This window comes from Pecten maximus, chromosome 2 (assembly GCF_902652985.1).
Source record: "Pecten maximus chromosome 2, xPecMax1.1, whole genome shotgun sequence".
Taxonomy (NCBI): Eukaryota; Metazoa; Mollusca; class Bivalvia; order Pectinida; family Pectinidae; genus Pecten; species Pecten maximus.
The window spans coordinates 10386250-10409544 of NC_047016.1; the positions used below are offsets into that span (position 1 = coordinate 10386250).

General features: G+C 38.4%; 1 protein-coding gene across 4 annotated transcripts in view; it reads left to right on the plus strand.

The window, feature by feature from the left end:
* Positions 1 to 23295, plus strand: part of LOC117317021 (rap guanine nucleotide exchange factor 1-like) — a 113191-nt gene that overhangs the window by 69622 nt on the left and 20274 nt on the right. For all 4 annotated transcript variants that reach the window (XM_033871803.1, XM_033871812.1, XM_033871818.1 and 1 more), the window contains one exon: positions 16398 to 16570. In XM_033871803.1, coding sequence (XP_033727694.1) covers positions 16398 to 16570 — 173 coding nt within the window. The remainder of the gene's footprint in view (positions 1 to 16397; positions 16571 to 23295) is intronic.

The following is a 23295-nucleotide window of genomic DNA, read 5'->3' on the forward strand; positions in this document are numbered from 1 at the left end:
TTGAACTCTCTTTATGCTAACTTCATTCCACATGGTCTGAATGGGAATTCCTGTGGTATCTCTGGCCTAATTCTACCTAGATACACTCTCAAAAACAGACCAGATCAGCCTTTTTACTCATCTCATCATTAGCACTAATCTACACTGAGAGAAGTAAGTGTTCGAGAACTTTGATCATATCAAAGTTAACCTGTTGAACATGAAATGCTTGGAAGGTTTCATTAAAAAAAACAAAAACACTAGTACATATTTATTCATGGCATAGACATTCTGATTCAAACTTCTTCACAACAATATCAAAACATTTTAATTATTATTGATGTATTATCATTATTTAATCTTTACCATCAGACTTGTGAAAACTGCAGTGTTTGATTTTAATCACTCTGAAACATGTTTGACTTGTTGTGTAGTAGTCAGTGACTTGTTGTGTAGTAGTCAGTGACTTGTTGTGTAGTAGTCAGTGACTTGTTGTGTAGTAGTCAGATCGTGTATTGATGATGGGAGACTAGACTGGCCCCTGTCTCTAGAATATTGAAATTATAGATATAATTGAGCTTTATCATTTTGGTCCCTAGGATTCTAGAGTTTGAAACGAGGGGCAGATAAACTAGTATTAGAATTTAGCTTGGTAATTCTTAACAAAAAGAAATTAGGGTCTGGTGGCCAGTTTAATGGGAGACCTGAAGAGAAATGATTGTGGAACCTTAAAATTATGTCTTGATTGAAATGAGGTTATTAGACCAAAGATAATCATTGGAAGTTTTAAGAAATTGAATGAAGGGTGATAGCCCTGGACATCGCATGATATCCTCAGACACTGAGTGATGTCCTTGAACCTTAAGGTCAAAGGTCAAATAAGTGCAACTTACTATTGATTTTTGTCCAGGTGATAACTTTTAAAAGATTTAAGATATCATTATGAAAGTTTCTGTATACCTTTACCACACACTGTCAGAATGCACTGCTCTCTCATTTGACCATTGTGACCTTGACCTTGTTTATATAATAGATTCCAAAGGACTAGATAAAAGTTTATTACATCTTAAATTTGTTATAGGATTTCAAAATAAATAAGTTTAGTCAAATTTGGGGATTTAGACTTACCTCATTATAAGCAAAAATTTTGTATCGATTAATTAATTATAAGCTTGTCCACCTTAAGTACTTAAGTTTGTTTATTTTGTTCACATTAAAACTATCTCAAATACATGCAGGGATGTGTTTGACCAGTCTGGTATAGACTATAGACTCAAGGGCAGAATTCAACATGTCAAAAGTGTAAAACATTGGAGCATAGACTTATAATTATATATGATCTAGAACCTTCTGCCATTTTAGCTTTATATCCTCTTTAGACCTCATGGCTATCTTTGATGTTTAATGCTGTATTACAAACAGGTTGGGACCATGTTGCTGCTATTTCTTCCTTGTTGGTTTGCTCATATTTACAGACAGTAATTGAAGTATTTGTTTCATTCAATAAGTTTCATTGGAGGAGAATGTGTATGACCAACAAGTAGTGGTGTAATCGGTGATTGTTGTACCCTTTTCCTACAATAAGCCCCCACTTTACATAAATACATAATGTGTGATGGAGCTTGGCCTGAGTTCAATACATACTGTGGAATGTGTGCCATGCGGTAGATGTTGTAAGATATTGTAATAGCACAGCTCGTGATTAACCCCATTATACACAATATGTGTAGGAAACAATAAGTTTCTCTTTCCTGGCACTACATGAACATCATGTGAGTCATGGTCAGGATTATGTCAGTGTGACTTCATATTTTTTTTTCTTTTTCTCTTAAGTACCTATTTGGTTTTTAAAATATTGACTAAGATGTGTTTACTGGATGCTAAACTATATCTTTATTGTTAGATATCCCTAGTTAGGGAAAATATTTTATTGTTTCACTTATAATAGACTATGCAATCTGTATGTCTATAGCACTGGTCACAGTGGTAACACACTTGCCTTTCACCTAGGTGGATAGGGTTCATTTAAGTCCCCAATCGTACATGAAAAGGTATGGATGGGGTCACCTGGCCGACCACATGGGTGTTCTTCATGTACTCCGGCTACCTCCCATAGAAGTCATTTTATCATTGTTAAGCTGCCAATCATTTAAGTTATTAAATTTTGTTTTCAATTCATTAGACCTTCGACTCATAAACTGTTGATTTGTATTTAAGGCATTAGGATCTGAGATATATACACAAAACCATTGTCCATTTTGATTGCTTTAACTATAGATGTATAGTGTGTGAAAGTCTCTTTTACCTTGAATGTTACATGTGAAATGCAATTTTTGTATGTTGAAAATTGGTAAGGATTGTAATGAGTCAGCAGAAAGCAATTATCAAGATCAATTTAATTATGATTATGGAAGTGAAAACAAAACAATATAAGGTATTTTTCAATTCATTTATATTCAACTTGAGAGTCGTTTCCCTGAAAACTGAACATATAATTTTCACATTAATATTGTAGACCCTATGACTTTAATTATGTTGGGGATTAAACTTTTTAGATGTCGATAGAAGAAGATAAACTGTTTGGTAAATGGGATGGGATGTTGATCAATAAAATGAAAGCAGGATGTACCCTGGTGATAATAAAAAAAAAAGTGATGTTTCCTGGCAGATATATAATGTTTAACTACAATGATTTAGGTACATGGGGTTTACATATTGGGTCTTTGTATCCAAAGGAGCTACAGAAATGTTTAATTGACAAGCATCAAGTTTTCCATCATGGGGACCCCATGGTCATTAAAAGCCAAGTACAGGTTTGATGGCTGATAAGAGTGGTGTTAAAGGGAGATCTGTGTGTATTGATGAGGGTGTCACACTGGGGGCTCCAGAAAACCTGACACCCCTCCCCCACTCCACATCAGTAATCTCACACCTACAGACACCCTTCATCAGAGATTGTATCCCCCTCGTGAGAAATCCTACTCCCCCAGCCTGGAGCCTTTCCTGTTATCTCACAGGAAAGTATTCAGAGTCTGGTGATAAGTTTATACCACAGTCACTGATGTTACAGTAAAATGCTTCCTTTCCCGGACATGGGTACTGCACTGCTGACAATTTACAGTGGTAAATCTGGTTTTAAAAATAAAGGAGGAAGAAGTCGTCATCATTTACAAGAAATGCTGTATAATATGCACTTGGTGACCTTTGTGTAGTTCAACCTCCACCCTTATGTGAAGTAGAGGTTGGATTGGTTTTGTGGAGGTGAGGCGTAAGCAGTACCTCCTCTCAATGACAGTCTGTTGCTCTACAGTGCTGACAAGATTTATGTGTTCATCAGAACCACCATTCTAATCAACCAAATTAGTGTGACATAAAACACATTTTGACAGAACACCCTTTAATGAATTACTCATAGGCCAGGATTCCATAAATAGTCTACACATTGCTTCTACTGGCTTCTCTTTCTGTATCAAAATATCCCTCAAAACCTTGATGGGTCTGTGTCAAAATAACCCTCAAAACCTCAATGGGTCTGTGTCAAAATAACCCTCAAAACCTCGATTGGTCTGTGTCAAAATAACCCTCAAAATTTCAGCAGTATGATGTTTTGTGTTTGAAATAACCTTCCAAATCTTGTTCATCTGTGTTTCAGTTTAATAGCTCAAAATCTCAAGAATATGCATCCATTCGTTACCCTCAAAGCCTACAATCCACACTATCTTTGCAATCTGTCTTAACATAACCAACAAAATCTGTCATCTGTCAAAATAAAAATCTCTACAATCTTTGTTTTAATAAAAAAATGACCCGGCATAATGCCTTCTGTCTCTTTCAACATACCTTATATATCATGTAATATTTAGCATGGTGCAGTTTTTGCCAAAATTACAAAATTGTACTATTCAGATTAAAATTTCTACAGGAAGTCACAATGTACAAGCTTGAAATTCTTGTTTAAATCAATTGATTACAATGTCTGTTAATTTTCAGTCAGATGATGGTACTTTTGCACAATCAATAGCTCCAATCGTTTTCAAAGATTAAACATGTTTAAAAATGGCTCCATTAAACATATATTGAAGATCAAATAGAAAATGGAACCTTGACATGCACAAAATTGGCAAATTTTGGAATTTATAATCTTTTTGGATCCTGATATGGTTGCAAAATTCGCAAAAATTAGGTGTGCCCAAAATATACCTGATAAAGGTATGCATATGGTTATATCCCACAATTCAAGCTTATACATTATAATTATCCTGTCACTTTTAACTATATTTGTCTGAAAATGTATTTTACTGTTTTATATTGTACCTGGCCTTGCTGGTTACCAAGAGAACAGGACAGTTATAATCAGTTCCAAATCACATGATAGAATCTTAAAATAATAAAAAATCATATTCATTTATGAAACATTTTGAGTGTTCTTGAACTGAACACCATACTTGTCAAAACTCCTCTGAAGAACCTCTAGCCTTTATATACCTATGTACTTTTGAGAATGATAGTAATTGGTAACATTTTGTATGAAAAAGTATGTACAAAAGACCATTAAAACGACAAAAGCCTCCAGTACAATGTATTTGGGCCACCACAAACATGCACCTACATCATGTGTACTAAATAAAATAAAGGAAACCACAACTCATGTACTAAAATAAGAAATGTGAGGTATTTTTTGGATAAGTTGTTTTGTATGATATGTTAAAGGATCTATAAAGCATGCCAATGAGCTGAAGTTTCAGATATCGTGTTTTGTTGGTGTATTTTTGTGTAGGCGACAGTTGTCTGTATCACATAGACCCTGTAACAGGCAGTAATTGGTCAGCACTGTGTACGATTGGTATACAGGGAGAAATTGCAGCCATTTATGGAAGAATTGTGTAAATTTCCATTATACTGCAAACTCCTTTTCTTGGTTTGAGAACAAATTCTATCCAGTCATCATTTTCATATAGGAATGAAGTAAAGTATTCAACAATGTTGATTAATGGTCCTGCCCCACCATCTTTACTCTTGAAGCCATCGGCAAAACACAGGCAATAATGATGGTATTGATCTTACTGTGTGCTGACTATTAATAATTTTACAAGGGCACCTGATACAGTCAGAATTGCTGATAATGCTCAAGTCTTTCTCAATAGGATGACATCATACAAGACCCTCAAATCATTGCAGATCAATTCAATCTGAGGGCTTTACTGGCTAGTATGACATCATTCAACTCGGGAATCGATATTGATCAAGTATGACGTCATTTGTGGTCAGTAATGAAGAATAAAACTGAGGTCAAAGGTCAAGCAGATTAACAAAAAACTGATCACTGATTGATAAAGAAAAACATTGTTTATCTTCTATTCTTTTTTATTGAAAAAAAATACATTGATTGGACTTCTCAGTACACTTTATACAAAAATGGTGTCATGAGAACTTTCTATCTTTATCTTTAATTAAGACTTGAGGCATTTTTATGACCTCAAACAGGATTATATTGGCTTTAAGAGGATAACATGACCCACATAACATATCTAGAGATCTTTGAGTATTTTAGATGGTAAAATGAGTGAGGATTTTTTCTCTCCAGGAAGCATAACATCCTATCAATAGGAATGGAAATTTATGTACAACATATATTTGTGTAATGTATTAGCACGGTAATGGAATACTTCATATAAATATATATAAAATAGCTTTTGTTGATATTGAAAATTATTGCCAAAATTGAAACAGCTTTGAAAACATTTCAGTACTTTTCGGCATATTTATAATAAGCTTTACTTTCTCAACTTCACAACCTCTGACTGATGATAGACTGTGGTACAGTTATGTTTACAAAAGTGCCATGTCAGCAGAAGCCAAAGGAAGTCTTTACAGCTTTGAAATCCCTTAACACATGCAGGTTTAATTGGCTAAATTTCCACTGCTGTCATCTTCTTACAATTTGTTCAGTTGTATAAGATCAGACCAGCCTAGTTAATTGGGAAGACCTGCATTGCTGGATCTCGGAGGATTAGCTATATTACTTATGAACTGATTTAAAAGTGCATGTTTCTGATACATGATGGATAGTCGGAGACCGTTGTCTGAATCAAGGTACTATTTCCATGTGTTGAGATACAAATGATCATGAATTTTCAGAGATTTTTATCCCCTGGGATATAGGGATGTGCCCGCCGTACATAATATATTTGTCCGGAGCATAACTTTTAAACCATGCATGATGTTTCATCAAACTTGATACACAACAAGACCACATCAAGGCAGAGTGCATTATGCAAGAACCGTAACTCTTGCTTCCGTTTTAACAGAGTTATTCACCTTTATAAAAATATATATATTTACCTTGTCCGGAGCATAACTTTGAAACCATGCATGATAATTTCATCAAACTTCATACACATCAAGATCACATCGAGGCAGAGTGCAGTATGCAAGAACCGTAGCTCTTGCTTTTGTTTTCACAGAGTTATTCCTCTTTGTGAAAAATGTTACTTGCTCACATATTTTCTTACATCAAGTATTGCTACAGAGGATATCAAAATGCAACATCCAAGAACCGTAACTTTTACTTCAGTTTTCACACTTCGGTTTTCACAGAGTTATTCCTCTTTGTGGAAAAATTAACTTACATCAAGTTTTTCTACAGAGGATATGAAAATGGAGTGTGCAGTATACAAAGTTGGGTTAGTAAGCTATTGTAGATTATTTTAAACAACCACTGAAATGCAAAATTTTCATTTTTATATCAGTTTTTGACATTACTTGAAAAACTGCTCAGCACAATGATGGCATATGGACAGCATGGAGTCCTGATGAATTGTTTGATAAATTGTCTCAGTGCTATATATAGCTACATAATATCACTTTCATTGATGTCACCATTTATGTTCACATCTTTTCTTCCACACCAGGAGTTCAAATACAAATACAAATGCATTCGAGTATCAATTTGTTGTTAAAAAACAAATCACATTCCACTTGTGTCAGCCTGTTCAATTCATAATTGACGTTCATCGTCAGGGTATGCTGGGAGGGGATTAGTATCGTTCCGCGATGCCTTTTTTTTTTTTTTTTTTTTGTATAGGAAACTCTCTTTTTATTATTTTGTTGCCCAAAACCAGATTGAGGGAAATATGTCCACTATGTACCATTTATTTGTGACATTGTATTGGAGAACAAATCAATGAAAGGTTCAAGTACTGCAACAAACAGATTATCTAAAACATATGACTGTTGTCTGCGGAAGTTGTACTTCCATAAATTACATGTGTGATGGTAATATAAACAAAACGGTGTATACAACTGTATGGTTTTCAGTCGTAGTTTGTAAATTATGACCTTGTCATCAAAATATTGCATGTTATTTTGTCTGAATGTTATTTCTACATGCAAGAGTTCCTTATATTGCATTATCTGCAGACTTAAATATGGACGCGGACATTCCTGGTTCAGATGCTGTAGAGTCCTGTGTGAATGGGAGGGGTACACATTTTATTAAGCAGCTTTCTGGTTCAGATGCTGTAGAGTCGTCCTGTGTGATGGGGAGGGGCTATTGATCTGTTACATGGCAGAGTAGGCTAACTTTGAGCTGAGTAGCCGGGAGAAAAGAGCCAAATTGAATCGGATGCCATTATCTCCACGGCATCATGATCTGTATATACATTGGGGTGTGTATATATGCTTTTAAAGCTAGAATAAGAGATGGGAGCTGTAAATAGTCTCTAATACTGATGGCTCACAAAATACTTTGATTGGTATTTAGGGCATGTAAAGCCTGAGTGTCAGGGATATAAAAATCTGGTTTCTAGTACATGTAACTATTAAACATATATATGGAGTTCTACACCAACAATATAACAGCCTTGGCTGTTACCAACAAAATGTGTCATATTTACCACACCATAAGAGCTTCAGTGATGTTATTGATTTAGGTCAAAAGAATCCCTGCCAGGGAAATGAGGAAGTGGAAATACTTTTTGTCTGAAAGCATATCAATGTGTTGAATTCAGAAAATAGAAACATTTGTAACCTATTCATGAAGGATACTGAGCAGAAAATGACTATTGGTAAACTTGTTAACTTCCCCTACCTTTCACTTCCTTACCTGTTTCCTCGTTATCTTTGTACTGGTCTACATATAGTTTTCCCCAGAGTTTTCTTCCTCAACCATACTATGTCCCTATTACTCAGGATTTTCTTCATTACTGTTTGAATTTCCTAGAGTTTCCCTACTTCACCAATAGTTATCTGCTATTAATTTCCCACTTTTCTTCCATAAAGCGACTATAATATATTAAAAATCACTAGGCGAAAAAGATATAAAACAGTGATATTTTCCAAGAATATGTTTCATAACTAACACTTTCTATTTATTACAGTGAAACCTCTCTATTAAGACCACTAGGGAGATTGAGTGAAAGTGGTCTAGATAGTGGGGTGGTCTTGATACCGAGGTTGACCACATTAACCTTTTGCTTGGTTGTGTTAATATACTATTACATACAGAGTTATCCCCCCACCCCTTACCAGCAGTGTCATTACCTGTCGTTTGGTTGTCTCAGTATACTATTACCTACAGAGTTATCTCCCTTCCAAGCAGTGTCATTTCCTGTTGCTTGGTAAGGTGTGGCAGTATACTAATACATACAGAGTTGTCCCCCTTCCCAGCAGTGCCATTACCTGTGGCTTGGTTGTATTAATATACTATTACATACAGAGTTGTCCCCCCTTCCCTGCGGTATCATTTTCTGTTGCTTTGTTGTTTTCTTCGTATACTATTACATACAGAGTTGTCCCCCTTCCCCAAAGTGTCATTACATGATGTTTAGCTGTCCTTATTTTACAGATTGGCCCCAATAAATAGATGAGGTCAAAACAGATTTTTAAAAATTTGCCAATGATACTTTGGTTTTGACATGTGGTATGCTTTCTCTACCAATCTCCTCTGTCTGTTCCTTTCCTGCAATAAAGAAGAAAAACAATGGGTGAAATAAGGAAGAGACTTATGTGTAGACACAACAGTACATGGGCCAGCTGGTACTGTCTGGTGCTGACTGGAACATGTGTTACTAATAACCTACCATCTCTACACAACATCTATCTGTCTGTCATCATAACTCCATCAGCCCCCAACAGCCGAGCAACAAAAAACCATGGCTGTCATCCTCCATAGAAGCCACCTGGACAAATGCTAAGGTATTACTCAGTAATGTAGCACTTGCCCCTAAGGAGCTCACTGATTTTCTTCATTGTAAAACCAGATGCCTATGCTTGCCTTGGTGACATACCTTGCCAAGACTTATGACTGTGGATGTCTCTAAATATCTATTCTATACCTTTTATCCCCGACCTTCAGAATTTTTGTAAGATTCCAATTTCACAAGTTAAAATGACATCAAGATCAAAGGTCCAGATTTTTCAAGTTATTAGAAAAATCTGGATCAAGTTATAACTGTTTAACATTGAATTATTTAGATGCAAAGGAATGCATCACTAATTATTTAAATATAGGGTTTGAATATTGAACATTCCCTGTCGCTGCAAAGAGCTTCTCGTTTAAGCTGATTTAGGTCTGCCTGGTAGTGAGCAATTAACTATTAAAATTAAATGAAATTCATTTGAAATTTGTAACAATCTATATAGAAAAACAAATCTGATAATTAAAGTATTTATCCAAGCAGTTTCTAGTTTAATGCTGGACATTTGAAGTATCCCATCTAAGTAAGAAGTAGTTTAATTCCAAAACTTGACTCATGAGAATTTATCTTTGCAAAAGTATTGATCAAATTCCTTGATATGTTTTGAGTAGAGTGAGGTGTTCTTTCAAGTTGGCCTCAGAAACAAGCACTTAGGTGAATTTGATTTGGAGATCATGTATTGGTATAAAACCCAGCAAACCACAAACAAAAATAAAGGAAAATGTGTAGATTAGTAGGGTATTTTAAGATAAGAACATGTGTGTTGCATTACATACATAATTGATGGCAAAAGATGTGCTCCAGATAGCTTTCATTTGAGTGCTTTGAAACTAACAGGAACATATAGGCTGTACATAGTGTCAGGTGCCACGTATGCTTCTTCATTTTCAATTTTTATAACTGATTGGTAATTTATTTCACATTTCACATAGTGTCAGGGGGGAAAGGGTGTCAATGCTAGGATTCCACAAGATAAATGGAATTAGAGTCTTTATGGAAATCTTACGAGTGACGTGTTCGATGAGTTGTCTCGTCAGTTGAACTGGTAATAGATCTGGAAGGAAATAAAAAAATGTATTAGTTTTACTTGTATGGTAGTTTTTTAACCTTTGAGAAGTTGATATGTGATTATTTAGATTGAGAATGTTTAATGGTTTATACTACCTGATACATGCCAATGTATACATAGATCTGCACACAAACATCTTGTGGATGGATATTACATACACTACTGTCATGTATATATATATATGATTAGATACAGCCTTACAGACCAGACAGTAAAGTATCTGCCTCATAACACAAGCCACAATGTACATCATACTAAATCATAATGCTGCATTCTACAGAAATCCTCCTCATAGCTAAGCTATATGTATGTGTTATTACAATGTAAGTTTACAATCATACCATGCTGCCCTCAAATATTATCTATAATCATTCCCCATCATGTGATAATACTGGTAATGTCGTCCTCCATTCCCCATCATGTGATAACATTGGTACTGTTATCCTACATTCCCCATCATGCGATAACATTGGTAATGTTATCTTCCATCATTTGATAACATTGGTAATGCTATCCTCCATTCCCCATCATGTGATAACATTGGTAATGTTATCCTCCATTCCCCATCATGTGATAACATTGGTAATGCTATCCTCCATTCCCCATCATGTGATAACATTGGTAATGTTATCCTCCATTCCCCATCATGTGATAACATTGGTACTGTTATCCTCCATTCCCCATCATGTGATAACATTGGTACTGTTATCCTCCATTCCCCATCATGTGATAACATTGGTAATGCTATCCTCCATTCCCCATCATGTGATAACATTTGTAATGTTATCCTCCATTCCCCATCATTTGATAACATTGGTAATGCTATCCTCCATTCCCCATCATGCGATAACATTGGTAATGTTATCCTCCATTCCCCATCATTTGATAACATTGGTAATGTCGTCCTCCATTCCCCATCATGTGATAACATTGGTTCTGTTATCCTCCATTCCCCATCATGTGATAACATTGGTTCTGTTATCCTCCATTCCCCATCATGTGATAACATTGGTTCTGTTATCCTCCATTCCCCATCATGTGATAACATTGGTTCTGCTATCCTCCATTCCCCATCATGTGATAACATTGGTTCTGTTATCCTCCATTCCCCATCATGTGATAACATTGGTAATGCTATCCTCCATTCCCCATCATGTGATAACATTGGTTCTGTTATCCTCCATTCCCCATCATGTGATAACATTGGTACTGTTAACCTCCATTCCCGATCATGTGATAACATTGGTAATGTCATCCTCCATTCCCCATCATGCGATAACATTGGTACTGTTATCCTACATTCCCCATCATGTGATAACATTGGTAATGTTATCCTCCATTCCCCATCATGTGATAACATTGGTAATGCTATCCTACATTCCCCATCATGTGATAACATTGGTAATGTTATCCTACATTCCCCATCATGTGATAACATTGGTACTGTTATCCTACATTCCCCATCATGTGATAACATTGGTTCTGTTATCCTCCATTCCCCATCATGTGATAACATTGGTAATGTTATCCTCCATTCCCCATCATGTGATAACATTGGTAATGTTATCCTCCATTCCCCATCATGTGATAACATTGGTAATATTATCCTCCATTCCCCATCATGCGATAACATTGGTTCTGTTATCCTCCATTCCCCATCATGTGATAACATTGGTAATGTTATCCTCCATTCCCCATCATGCGATAACATTGGTAATGTTATCCTCCATTCCCCATCATGTGATAACATTGGTAATGTCGTCCTCCATTCCCCATCATGTGATAACATTGGTAATGTCGTCCTCCATTCCCCATCATGTGATAACATTGGTACTGTTAACCTCCATTCCCCATCATGTGATAACATTGGTACTGTTATCCTCCATTCCCCATCATGTGATAACATTGGTTCTGTTATCCTCCATTCCCCATCATGTGATAACATTGGTTCTGTTATCCTCCATTCCCCATCATGTGATAACATTGGTTCTGTTATCCTCCTTTCCCCATCATGTGATAACATTGGTACTGTTATCCTCCATTCCCCATCATGTGATAACATTGGTTCTGTTATCCTCCATTCCCCATCATGCGATAACATTGGTAATGTTATCCTCCATTCCCCATCATGTGATAACATTGGTAATGTTATCCTCCATTCCCCATCATGTGATAACATTGGTTCTGTTATCCTCCATTCCCCATCATGTGATAGCATTGGTACTGTTATCCTCCATTCCCCATCATGTGATAACATTGGTTCTGTTATCCTCCATTCCCCATCATGTGATAGCATTGGTACTGTTATCCTCCATTCCCCATCATGTGATAACATTGGTTCTGTTATCCTCCATTCCCCATCATGCGATAACATTGGTAATGTTATCCTCCATTCCCCATCATGTGATAACATTGGTAATGCTATCCTCCATTCCACATCATGTGATAACATTGGTAATGTTATCCTCCATTCCCCATCATGCGATAACATTGGTAATGTTATCCTCCATTCCCCATCATGTGATAACATTGGTAATGTTATCCTCCATTCCCCATCATGCGATAACATTGGTAATGTTATCCTCCATTCCCCATCATGCGATAACATTGGTAATGTTATCCTCCATTCCCCATCATGCGATAACATTGGTAATGTTATCCTCCATTCCCCATCATGCGATAACATTGGTAATGTTATCCTCCATTCCCCATCATGTGATAACATTGGTAATGTTATCCTCCATTCCCCATCATGTGATAACATTGGTAATGCTATCCTCCATTCCCCATCATTTGATAACATTGGTAATGCTATCCTCCATTCCCCATCATGTGATAACATTGGTAATGTTATCCTCCATTCCCCATCATGTGATAACATTGGTAATGCTATCCTCCATTCCCCATCATGTGATAACATTGGTTCTGTTATCCTCCATTCCCCATCATGTGATAACATTGGTAATGCTATCCTCCATTCCCCATCATGTGATAACATTGGTTCTGTTATCCTCCATTCCCCATCATGTGATAACATTGGTAATATTATCCTCCATTCCCCATCATGCGATAACTCTCACTCACTTTTGTTATCATCTTCTCTGCTAAACGAACTATTATATGACCTCTCTCGTTCATATTGGATGATTTAATATCACAATCTTCTGAACCAAACTTGAATTTCGATTAGTTGCAATTGTCCAACTAAGCATTTTGAATATGTTTACGATTGTTTAGTTTGAGGTATATCTCACATATTGTGGAACCAAGAGTTGCCAATATATAGAGTTTTGTGTATAAAAATCGGGTATCACACCCACTTTAACTTTGTAACCAGCATTTGCCAAATTTCATGTGAGAAATACTGGTGCAATGGTAGAATATACAGATAGGACCATGATAGAACAATGGACAATGCTACCTTAGGTGGAGATCTGAGTTGTATAGAACAATGGACAATGCTACCTTAGGTGGACATCTGAGTTGTATAGAACAATGGACAATGCTACCTTAGGTGGAGATCTGAGTTGTATAGAACAATGGACAATGCTACCTTAGGTGGAGATCTGAGTTGTATAGAACAATGGACAATGCTACCTTAGGTGGAGATCTGAGTTGTATAGAACAATGGACAATGCTACCTTAGGTGGAGATCTGAGTTATGTAGAACAATGGACAATGCTACCTTAGGTGGAGATCTGAGTTGTATAGAACAATGGACAATGCTACCTTAGGTGGAGATCTGAGTTGTATAGAACAATGGACAATGCTACCTTAGGTGGAGATCTGAGTTATATAGAACAATGGACAATGCTACCTTAGGTGGAGATCTGAGTTGTGTAGAACAATGGACGATGCTACCTTAGGTGGAGATCTGAGTTGTATAGAACAATGGACAATGCTACCTTAGGTGGAGATCTGAGTTGTGTAGAACAATGGACGATGCTACCTTAGGTGAAGATCTGAGTTGTATAGAACAATGGACAATGCTACCTTAGGTGGAGATCTGAGTTGTGTAGAACAATGGACAATGCTACCTTAGGTGGAGATCTGAGTTGTATAGAACAATGGACAATGCTACCTTAGGTGGAGATCTGAGTTATATAGAACAATGGACAATGCTACCTTAGGTGGAGATCTGAGTTATGTAGAACAATGGACAATGCTACCTTAGGTGGAGATCTGAGTTGTATAGAACAATGGACAATGCTACCTTAGGTGGAGATCTGAGTTGTATAGAACAATGGACAATGCTACCTTAGGTGGAGATCTGAGTTATATAGAACAATGGACAATGCTACCTTAGGTGGAGATCTGAGTTGTATAGAACAATGGACAATGCTACCTTAGGTGGAGATCTGAGTTGTGTAGAACAATGGACGATGCTACCTTAGGTGGAGATCTGAGTTGTGTAGAACAATGGACAATGCTACCTTAGGTGGAGATCTGAGTTATATAGAACAATGGACAATGCTACCTTAGGTGGAGATCTGAGTTATGTAGAACAATGGACAATGCTACCTTAGGTGGAGATCTGAGTTGTATAGAACAATGGACAATGCTACCTTAGGTGGACATCTGAGTTATATAGAACAATGGACAATGCTACCTTAGGTGGAGATCTGAGTTTATAGAACAATGGACAATGCTACCTTAGGTGGAGATCTGAGTTGTATAGTTCTTTCCTTTGACTATTTGTGTTTCATGGTAAGCTGAGAAATCGTAGACCATACTGTGTTTTGACTTTATACTCTACCCTTGTTCTAGATGACACTTTACTCCAATTGCCAGCCATGTATGTTGTTCAGGGAGGTAGTTACCAGCTACTACATTGAGACTCAACCTCAAAAGGAACTTGGCTGTTCACAGGATGCTAACTAAGCAAATAAACAAAAATATTGCTTTTGGTTATTTTAAACATGTTTATCTAGATGTTTTGAATCATTGGTTTTCTCACAGTTCACAGCTTTATTATGTTTATGCACTTATAATAAAGTGTTATGATATCTACATTCATGGTCTGTAGTAGACCTGTACCTTGTCAGTGAACAGAAGACTGATGTAGTGCTGATAAAGGGTACCTCAGTATCACCCAGCGCTACCTCCAGATTACTAGTCTGTCAAACACATTTCTGTAAAATACATTTTATTTATCAGTTAGTTTCGTACATGGAAGCATATACAGCTAATGTCAGACAGATGATGGGTCCAACAGCTTACTTAAGATGGAAGATGATCATTATATGCACACTATTCACAACCTGCACCAAGTCAATGCACTGATATAGCTGTAGTATTATCAGGAAACTCTAGTTGGAAAGATACAACTCAACATTTAGTAGATAATAATAGTGACACTAGGTACAACACTCCCTATTCCTACAAATATATCAGTGAAATTGCTTGCAAAAATTATATTCATACTAGATAATAATAATTCAAACATTGCAAAGAATCAACATAGGACTAAAGTTTATTTTAAACCTCATGATCACATGTACATGTGTACATGCATTATGTATGGTGAGAGTTAGCTCCCCTTCGAAACTTACTGACACTTATTATTGATGGCTGTTAAAATGTTTACATTACTCAAATACTATCTGGCCAAATGCAATATTTATTTTCTGTGTTGATAAACAGAAAGGGAGATTTTGTTGATTCAGTAACAACACATTTAGGTGTGAATCTTCTCGGAGAAAACATTATTCTTTACTTCCTGTGTCATATAATTTGTGAGAGCTATTTAATAAATATGCAGTACCCTAGCTCCTACTAAGGTATTGATGGAACAGAGGTTAATAGCATTTACTCAGTGTACATCGATCTTTCCTATACTATTTGTGTAAACATTTCTCAGTCAACAATTGTTTAACCATGCTGATATTTTATCTTTGAGGTCTGTCTGAGCCTTCACATATTGGCTGTTATGGAGTTTATGGATTTATTTAGTAATCAGAGTGATATTCTAAACTATTTTGTATGTAACGTTTTTTTTAAGTCCAAACTTTGGATTTATTGTTTCCAGTAAAGCAGGAGCGGAATACTTTTATAAACATTCTTTAGTTTTAATTTTCTTGTATGAATAATCCCTAATGATAATGCGGTGAAATAAATTTTAATTATATCTTTACATCACTTGTATGTTTCAGGACTCGGACAAATTGCAAGAGGAGGTCAACAAAGTTTACCGTTCACTTAAGTACATCCGGGCCGTAGTGGACAATGAAAAGCTTCAAGTTATCCCAAGCACAGCAACTGTTGTCCTTGAAACAGTCATGGATGTCTTTACTCTTCTCAATAACTTCTTTCTCACAAAGGACAGGTAAAATATTTGATTAATGATAGGAAGATGATCGGATATGCTTTAGTAACTTATTGTTTAACATAAACTGATGCAATAATTCATTGTAATCTTTCATTATCAGTCATTAACAAATGTAAATTATAGGGTCAAAGGTCACATTTGACACATTCAGAATAGGACACAATGTGTCCTTTTCCATTCTGAATCAACGGGATACCTCGAGAATCCCTCAACAGAATTGATTCACATCTATATCGTAGTATATCATAGCACCAAGTTCTGTTCACATGAGAATGGCATTCATGTCTTACAGACACTTTCTAGTTGAGTTTATTTTACAAAGATATAGTATGACTGTATGAATGTTTCATAGTAGGGCCGCGGTGGCCGAGTGGTTAAGGTGTCCCGACACTTTAACACTAGCCCTCCACCTCTGGGTTGCGAGTTCGAAACCTACGTGGGGCAGTTGCCAGGTACTGACCGTAGGCTGGTGGTTTTTCTCCGGGTACTCCGGCTTTCCTCCACCTCCAAAACCTGGCACGTCCTTAAATGACCCTGGCTGTTAATAGGACGTTAAACAAAAACAAACAAACAAACAAGTATTCATAGTATGACTGTATGAATGTATTCACAGTATGACTGTATGAATGTATTCATAGTATGACTGTATGAATGTATTCACAGTATGACTGTATGAATTTATTCATAGTATGACTGTATGAATGTATTCATAGTATGTGTGCTGTCCCATAAACAATGTACAGCCAGTTTACCTCGTACAACATCCTTTATTTCCAACTAGTTTGTTTTACATATAGTTGTAGTGTTTTGGTGTTGAAAGGTGTTGAAAAATGGTAAAAGTCTGTAATAAACAGAAACAAAGAAACGTAAGAATACGCGTAAAAAATTGAATTTACATGTATAGCAATTTTAGCATTGTCAGTTATATGGTAACTATGAGCTTCCATACATTGAAAATTTTGACAAACTGACGATTCCTTCGACCACGAAAATTCCATAAATCTTAATAACTGTCGTAGTTTCAATGTTCAACAATGATTGGCATCAATAAATCTTCAATTCAAATAGCAGCATTGTTATTAAAAGTTCACAACTGACAGTCATAGCTCCGTCTGCACATCGTATAGTGACACCACGTGGTACGAGCGCAGAGGTTTCACAACTGTTGAAATAATCGTACTTTGTAAGAAATAACAGCCACAAATGAACAAAAACCACTTATATTACTTATATAAGTTCTGATAACTGAAAGTACTTACACCGTGGTGGCTGCAAGTTACATACAACATCTTTTTCTTTACACGAAGTATGCATCAACCGTAGTAAACAACATTGTCAATATTGAGAGTTCTTCAAAGGGAGATAATCGCGAGACTACTACGGAAGCCGCGGCGGCACACTCCTCGCCTGATGTCACTAGACAACACTACCGAGTACCACATAATACACTTTCTATGTCACATTCAGCCTTTGTTGTCTCCAAGAAGTAAGATCAGTTCGTTGATCGGTCGTACATATAACACAGGCTTTCCTTGTCCGGAAGTAATCTTGACCTCTGCCGTTCGAACTAAACCGTCATTGCTTGGGAAGACCCTTGCGACATAACCCAATGGCCAGTTGTTCCTTGATACCTCCTTGTCCCTAAGTAGCACAATATCCCCTATCGCGATATTCTTGCGCTTGTCATTCCATTTCCGTCGAGGTTGTAGAGTATGGAGGTATTGGGCTCTCCAGCGCTTCCAAAATGTGTCGGCTAGAACCTTCACTCTTTTCCACTGCGCCTTGTGCAAACTAGAATTATCAAGAGGCACAAATGGTTCGATGATGGAGTCTGGTTTCTGTGTCAGAAGTGTAGCCGGACTGATTGGAAATGGATCCTCCGGATCTGAAGACACGGGTACTAGTGGCCTGGCGTTAACGATCGCGCAAACCTCAGCTAGGAAGGTAACTAGTACTTCGTGAGTCAAATTAGTGTCCATCACTGTTGTCAGCATTGACTCAAGAACGCGACGTGAGACACCTATCATCCTTTCCCAAGCCCCGCCCATATGTGATGCGTGCGGTGGGTTGAAAAGCCAGGTAGTTCCGCGGTCGTATAGGAATGTCTTCACTGCTTCTTCCTCAACCTTAAAGGCGTTAATCTGCAGATCATCCACCGCGCCAATGAAATTAGTGCCACGATCTGATCGGATCTGTTTTACATGGCCCCTCACAGCGGTAAACCTTCTGAAGGCATTAATAAAAGACGACGAACTCAATTCTTCTACCACCTCTATGTGGATAGCCCTGGTGGTGAGGCATGTGAACATAATTGCCCAGCGTTTTGCTTGGGCTGAACCACCACGAGTACGCCTGCTAACAATCTGCCATGGACCGAAAGTGTCCACACCGACGTTGGTGAATGGTGGGCCAGGTTGAAGTCGGTCGGAAGGTATGTCTGCCATCAATTGGTGCTCCAATTTCCCTCGAAGTTTACGACATTTCACGCACGCATGCAAGACCGTTGATACCAAGCGCTTACAGCCCGTTATCCAATATCCGGCTGTCCTCACGGCTCCTTCTGTGAAATTTCGCCCTTGGTGTTTAACCTGTTCATGAAATAGTCTCACGAGAAGTAATGCGACATGATGCTTCCCAGGGATGATGATTGGATTCATTTCATTCTGTTGAACATGGCTTTGATTTAGGCGTCCGCCTACTCGTAGAATTCCATCCTGATCCAAAAATGCGTTCAGTGACAGAATCGAACTTCCGTTTGGAAGAAGTTGATCGCGTTCGAGACTGTTTAGTTCTTCCGGATATGCCTCTTTTTGCACCTCCTTCACCACGAATTGTTCGGCCTTGTGGTAAGCAGCAACACTTCTGTCCTTACTGCAAATATGCCAACCCCTACACTCGGACTTGCTGACAATGGACTGTGCCACATGCGTCAGTGTCATAATAGCCCTGATAAGGGTCCTCCAAGTAGAAAATCTTGCAAAGCGATGAGAACCAAGTGGTGACTGTTTGACGTCTGTCTTTAGACTTTGAACCTGGGGCCTTACCTCTTTGTCATCTTCTGGTTCATGCAGATCAAACACATGCTCTGATGTCATATCATTAATCGTAGTAAGACGAGTAGGTCCATTGAGCCACATGCTGTCTTGAATAGCCTGGGCGGGTACTGATCTTGTCCCTTCATCTGCTGGATTTCTATCTGTTTGCACATACGACCATTGATCTGCGTCCGTCACGTGTACAATGCGTTCTACCCTATTGGCTACATATGTATAAAACCTCCTTGTTTTGTTGTATATGTAACCAAGTACAACTTTGCTATCGGTGTGGAATCGAAATTTCTCAAGAGGGATATGTAAGTGGTCTGATACTGTCTCTGCTATGTCCACGGCCAATACTGCAGCACACAATTCCAGTCTCGGTATCGTATGGCCATGGAGGGGGGCTACCTTAGCCTTGCCAAGAATGAATCCAATATCTTGTTTTCCGTTTCCATCCTTTGTATGTAGATAACTTACTGCAGCGATAGCTTTCTCGGAGGCATCAGAGAAGACATGGACGGTACTGTCAATAGATAGTTTGAATGAAAACTGTGCGTAGGTCCGAGGTATACGAACATGTTGTAGGTGTTCAAGAGAGTCTCTCCAGAGTTCCCATTGTATGCGATGTTCTGCGGGGAGAGGTTCATCCCAATCTTTGGTTCCATGAATAAGAGATCTCAAAAAGTGTTTCCCATCGATTACTATTGGAGCCAAAAATCCTAACGGGTCGAAGATCCCGTTGACAGTTGACAGTATGCCCCTGCGCGTGTATGGTTTAGCTTCTGTTGAGACTTGATAAAGAAACGAGTCGGTTTCCAAACTCCAACTGACTCCCAAGCTACACTGAATAGGCAGTGGTTCACATCCTAAATCGAGATCCTTAACACCTTTTGCAAGGTCGTCTGCAGGAAAAGAGTTCATAACTTCATCACTATTAGAGGCAATTTTGTGTAAGCGTAGTTTCCCTCCTTGGTGAAGTGCATGCTGTGTTCTTTTCATAAGGTCAACAGCTTCGTCGACAGTTGGTAATGAGGTAAGCCCGTCATCCACGTAGAAGTCATTAGTGACAAAGTCGGAAACGTCATCATCATTTCCTTCGGCTGACTTTCGAAGTCCTAAGGTGGCAATGGCAGGAGAAGGACTGTTTCCGAAGACGTGGACGCACATGCGATATTCCACCAACTCATTTTCCGGATTGTTGTCCTTGTACCATAAGAACCTTAAGTAGTTCCTGTGGTCTTCCCTTACTTGAAAGCAATAAAACATTTGCTCAATGTCTCCTACTATAGCCACCGACTCCCTTCGGAACCGCATCAGCACTCCAAGCAAGCTATTTGCAAGGTCTGGACCAGACATGAGGACATCGTTCAATGAAACTCCATTGTGCCTTGCCGAGGAGTCGAACACTGCTCTAAGTTGCTCCGGTTTCCGCGGGTGGTATACACCGAAAATTGGTAAATACCAACATTCTTCGCTGTCCTTAAGCGCCGGCGCTAACTCGGCGTGGCCACTACTGAATATCTTTTCCATGAAGTCTACGAAGTGCTGTCGCTTCACGGGGTTCTTTCGCAGACTGGTATCCAGGGTTCTTGCTCGTTTAACGGCTTGTGTTCGGTTGTTAGCCAATCTTGGTCGTGGATCGCGGAATGACAGTGGAGCTATCCATTTACCATCATTACCTTTCACAAGCTCTTCTTTCATGATGCCGAGAAACCTTCGGTCTTCCTGTGACATACTGACTTTCTCATCCTCTTTTGTACGATGGAACACATGTTTTCCTAATACATCAAGCTCCTTTAAGGACCTGTTCGCATCGTAGATGCACTCAAATTCGTTCGGACAGGGTTTGAAGAGTGATGGTCGGCCATCTGCTAGGAAATTGGTTTTACAAACATTTACTAGTTCTGGAATGTGAGTCCTTCCTAAGCAAGCCTCTCCGATTATGACCCAACCGAGAGGGAGTTTCTGGGCATATGGCGTGTTTGATGGTCCTATTCTCTGGTCCAAAACATGATGAGCTCTAATTACGTCCCTTCCAATAAGCATCAAAATGTGAGCAGTGTTGTCAATAGGAGGAATACACTTGGCAACGTCTCTGAGATGGGCGTAGTTTTCGGCTACCTCAGGAGTAGGTATTTCATCGCGAATTTCAGGGACGCGGTCACATTCTAACAGGATGGGAATGTCAAGACTTATAGACCTGTCTACAGGTTCAACGATAACCTTAGTCGAGTCTCTGCCTGTGGTCTTCGAAACCCCGGACACCGAAGATAACACGTAGTTGTGTTGTTTTCCTTTAATGCCAAGTTGGCCAAATAATTGTGATTTGGCCAGTGACATGTTGCTCTGGTCATCAATCATAGCATAAAGTCTTATGCGGTCTGTGGGTCGGTCTTGATGGAACGCGTCAACAAGAACAATTTTGGCACATGATTTCCCTTTGAACTTATTGCCACAGATCTGCGTGCAGTTAACTTGGACAGGAGATTTAGATACCAGTGATGCAGGCTCCTCGCCGTACTCTAAGGAGCCTGAATTTGACTGATGCTCAAGATGGAGTGCTGTGCAGTGCCTTTCACTATTACATTCGCTACAAGGTTGTTTCACATCACAGTTGCGACTGATGTGTGACGTCGATTCACAGCACCGGAAGCAGACCTTCTTATCCCGCAACAACTTCTTCCTCTCCTCCATCGACATGGTAAGGAAGGCCCTACATTTGTTTAGAGTGTGGGAACTAACGTTGTGTAGAAAACAAGTCTTTCTGTTTCTGTCACTGTTTTGTATGCTATCAGCGTTGGTTTTCCTGACTGAGATGTTCTTTCTCTCTTGAGGATTCCTTTGTACAGTCTTATCATTCTTGCTTCCATTAGGTTGGTCATATGTGAAACTGGGATTGTTTTTCACTTTACTTAGATCTCTCAAAAATTCAGAGAAGAAACTGAATGGAGGAAATGCGACATGGTGTGTTTTTGTAAACTTTATTGCAGCATTGGTCCATCTCTCTTGTAGGTTATGTGGAAGTTTGGACACAATTGGCGAGACTCCTGTCGATGAGTCGAAGTATCCTAAAAGAGACTTATATTGGCTATCCTCCTTGAGTGATTCAATTTCGGATGCTAAATCTGATAGATCAAACAGTTTCTTGGTGTCTCTTGGTGTAAGCTTAGGAAAGCTCGCTAACCTCTGTCTAAGTGAAGCTTCTATCATCTCTGGTGCCCCAAACCGTTCGTCAAGACGCTCCCATACTCTCAAAAGTCCTCTTTCTGGGAATCCGAAGTTTGAAGCTTTGAGACTTACGACATGTCGTTTAGATTCGGGTCCACACCATTTCTCAAGCAAATCCATCTCATCTCTTGGGGTGACGTTAAGATCTGCCATGATTGACTTAAAGCTTGATTTCCAGGTTTGGTATGACTCTGGTCTGTCATCAAAATTTGTTAACCTTGAGAGAAGAAGATCCTTCTTCAACAGAAAACGGGTGAGGTCCATAGCTATACCTGTGTCCGTATTGGTTGCCGTAGTAAAAACAGGTGCATTTGGATTCATAGGTAAATGCAATTGTGGGTCTGCTGTCACCGGGAGTTCAGCACTATGATCATGAAATACTGTTTCTTCGACATAGGCTCTTGTTCGTTGCTGCGTGTCAAATTTCGGAATAGCCTTTATCCTATCGTGGTTATG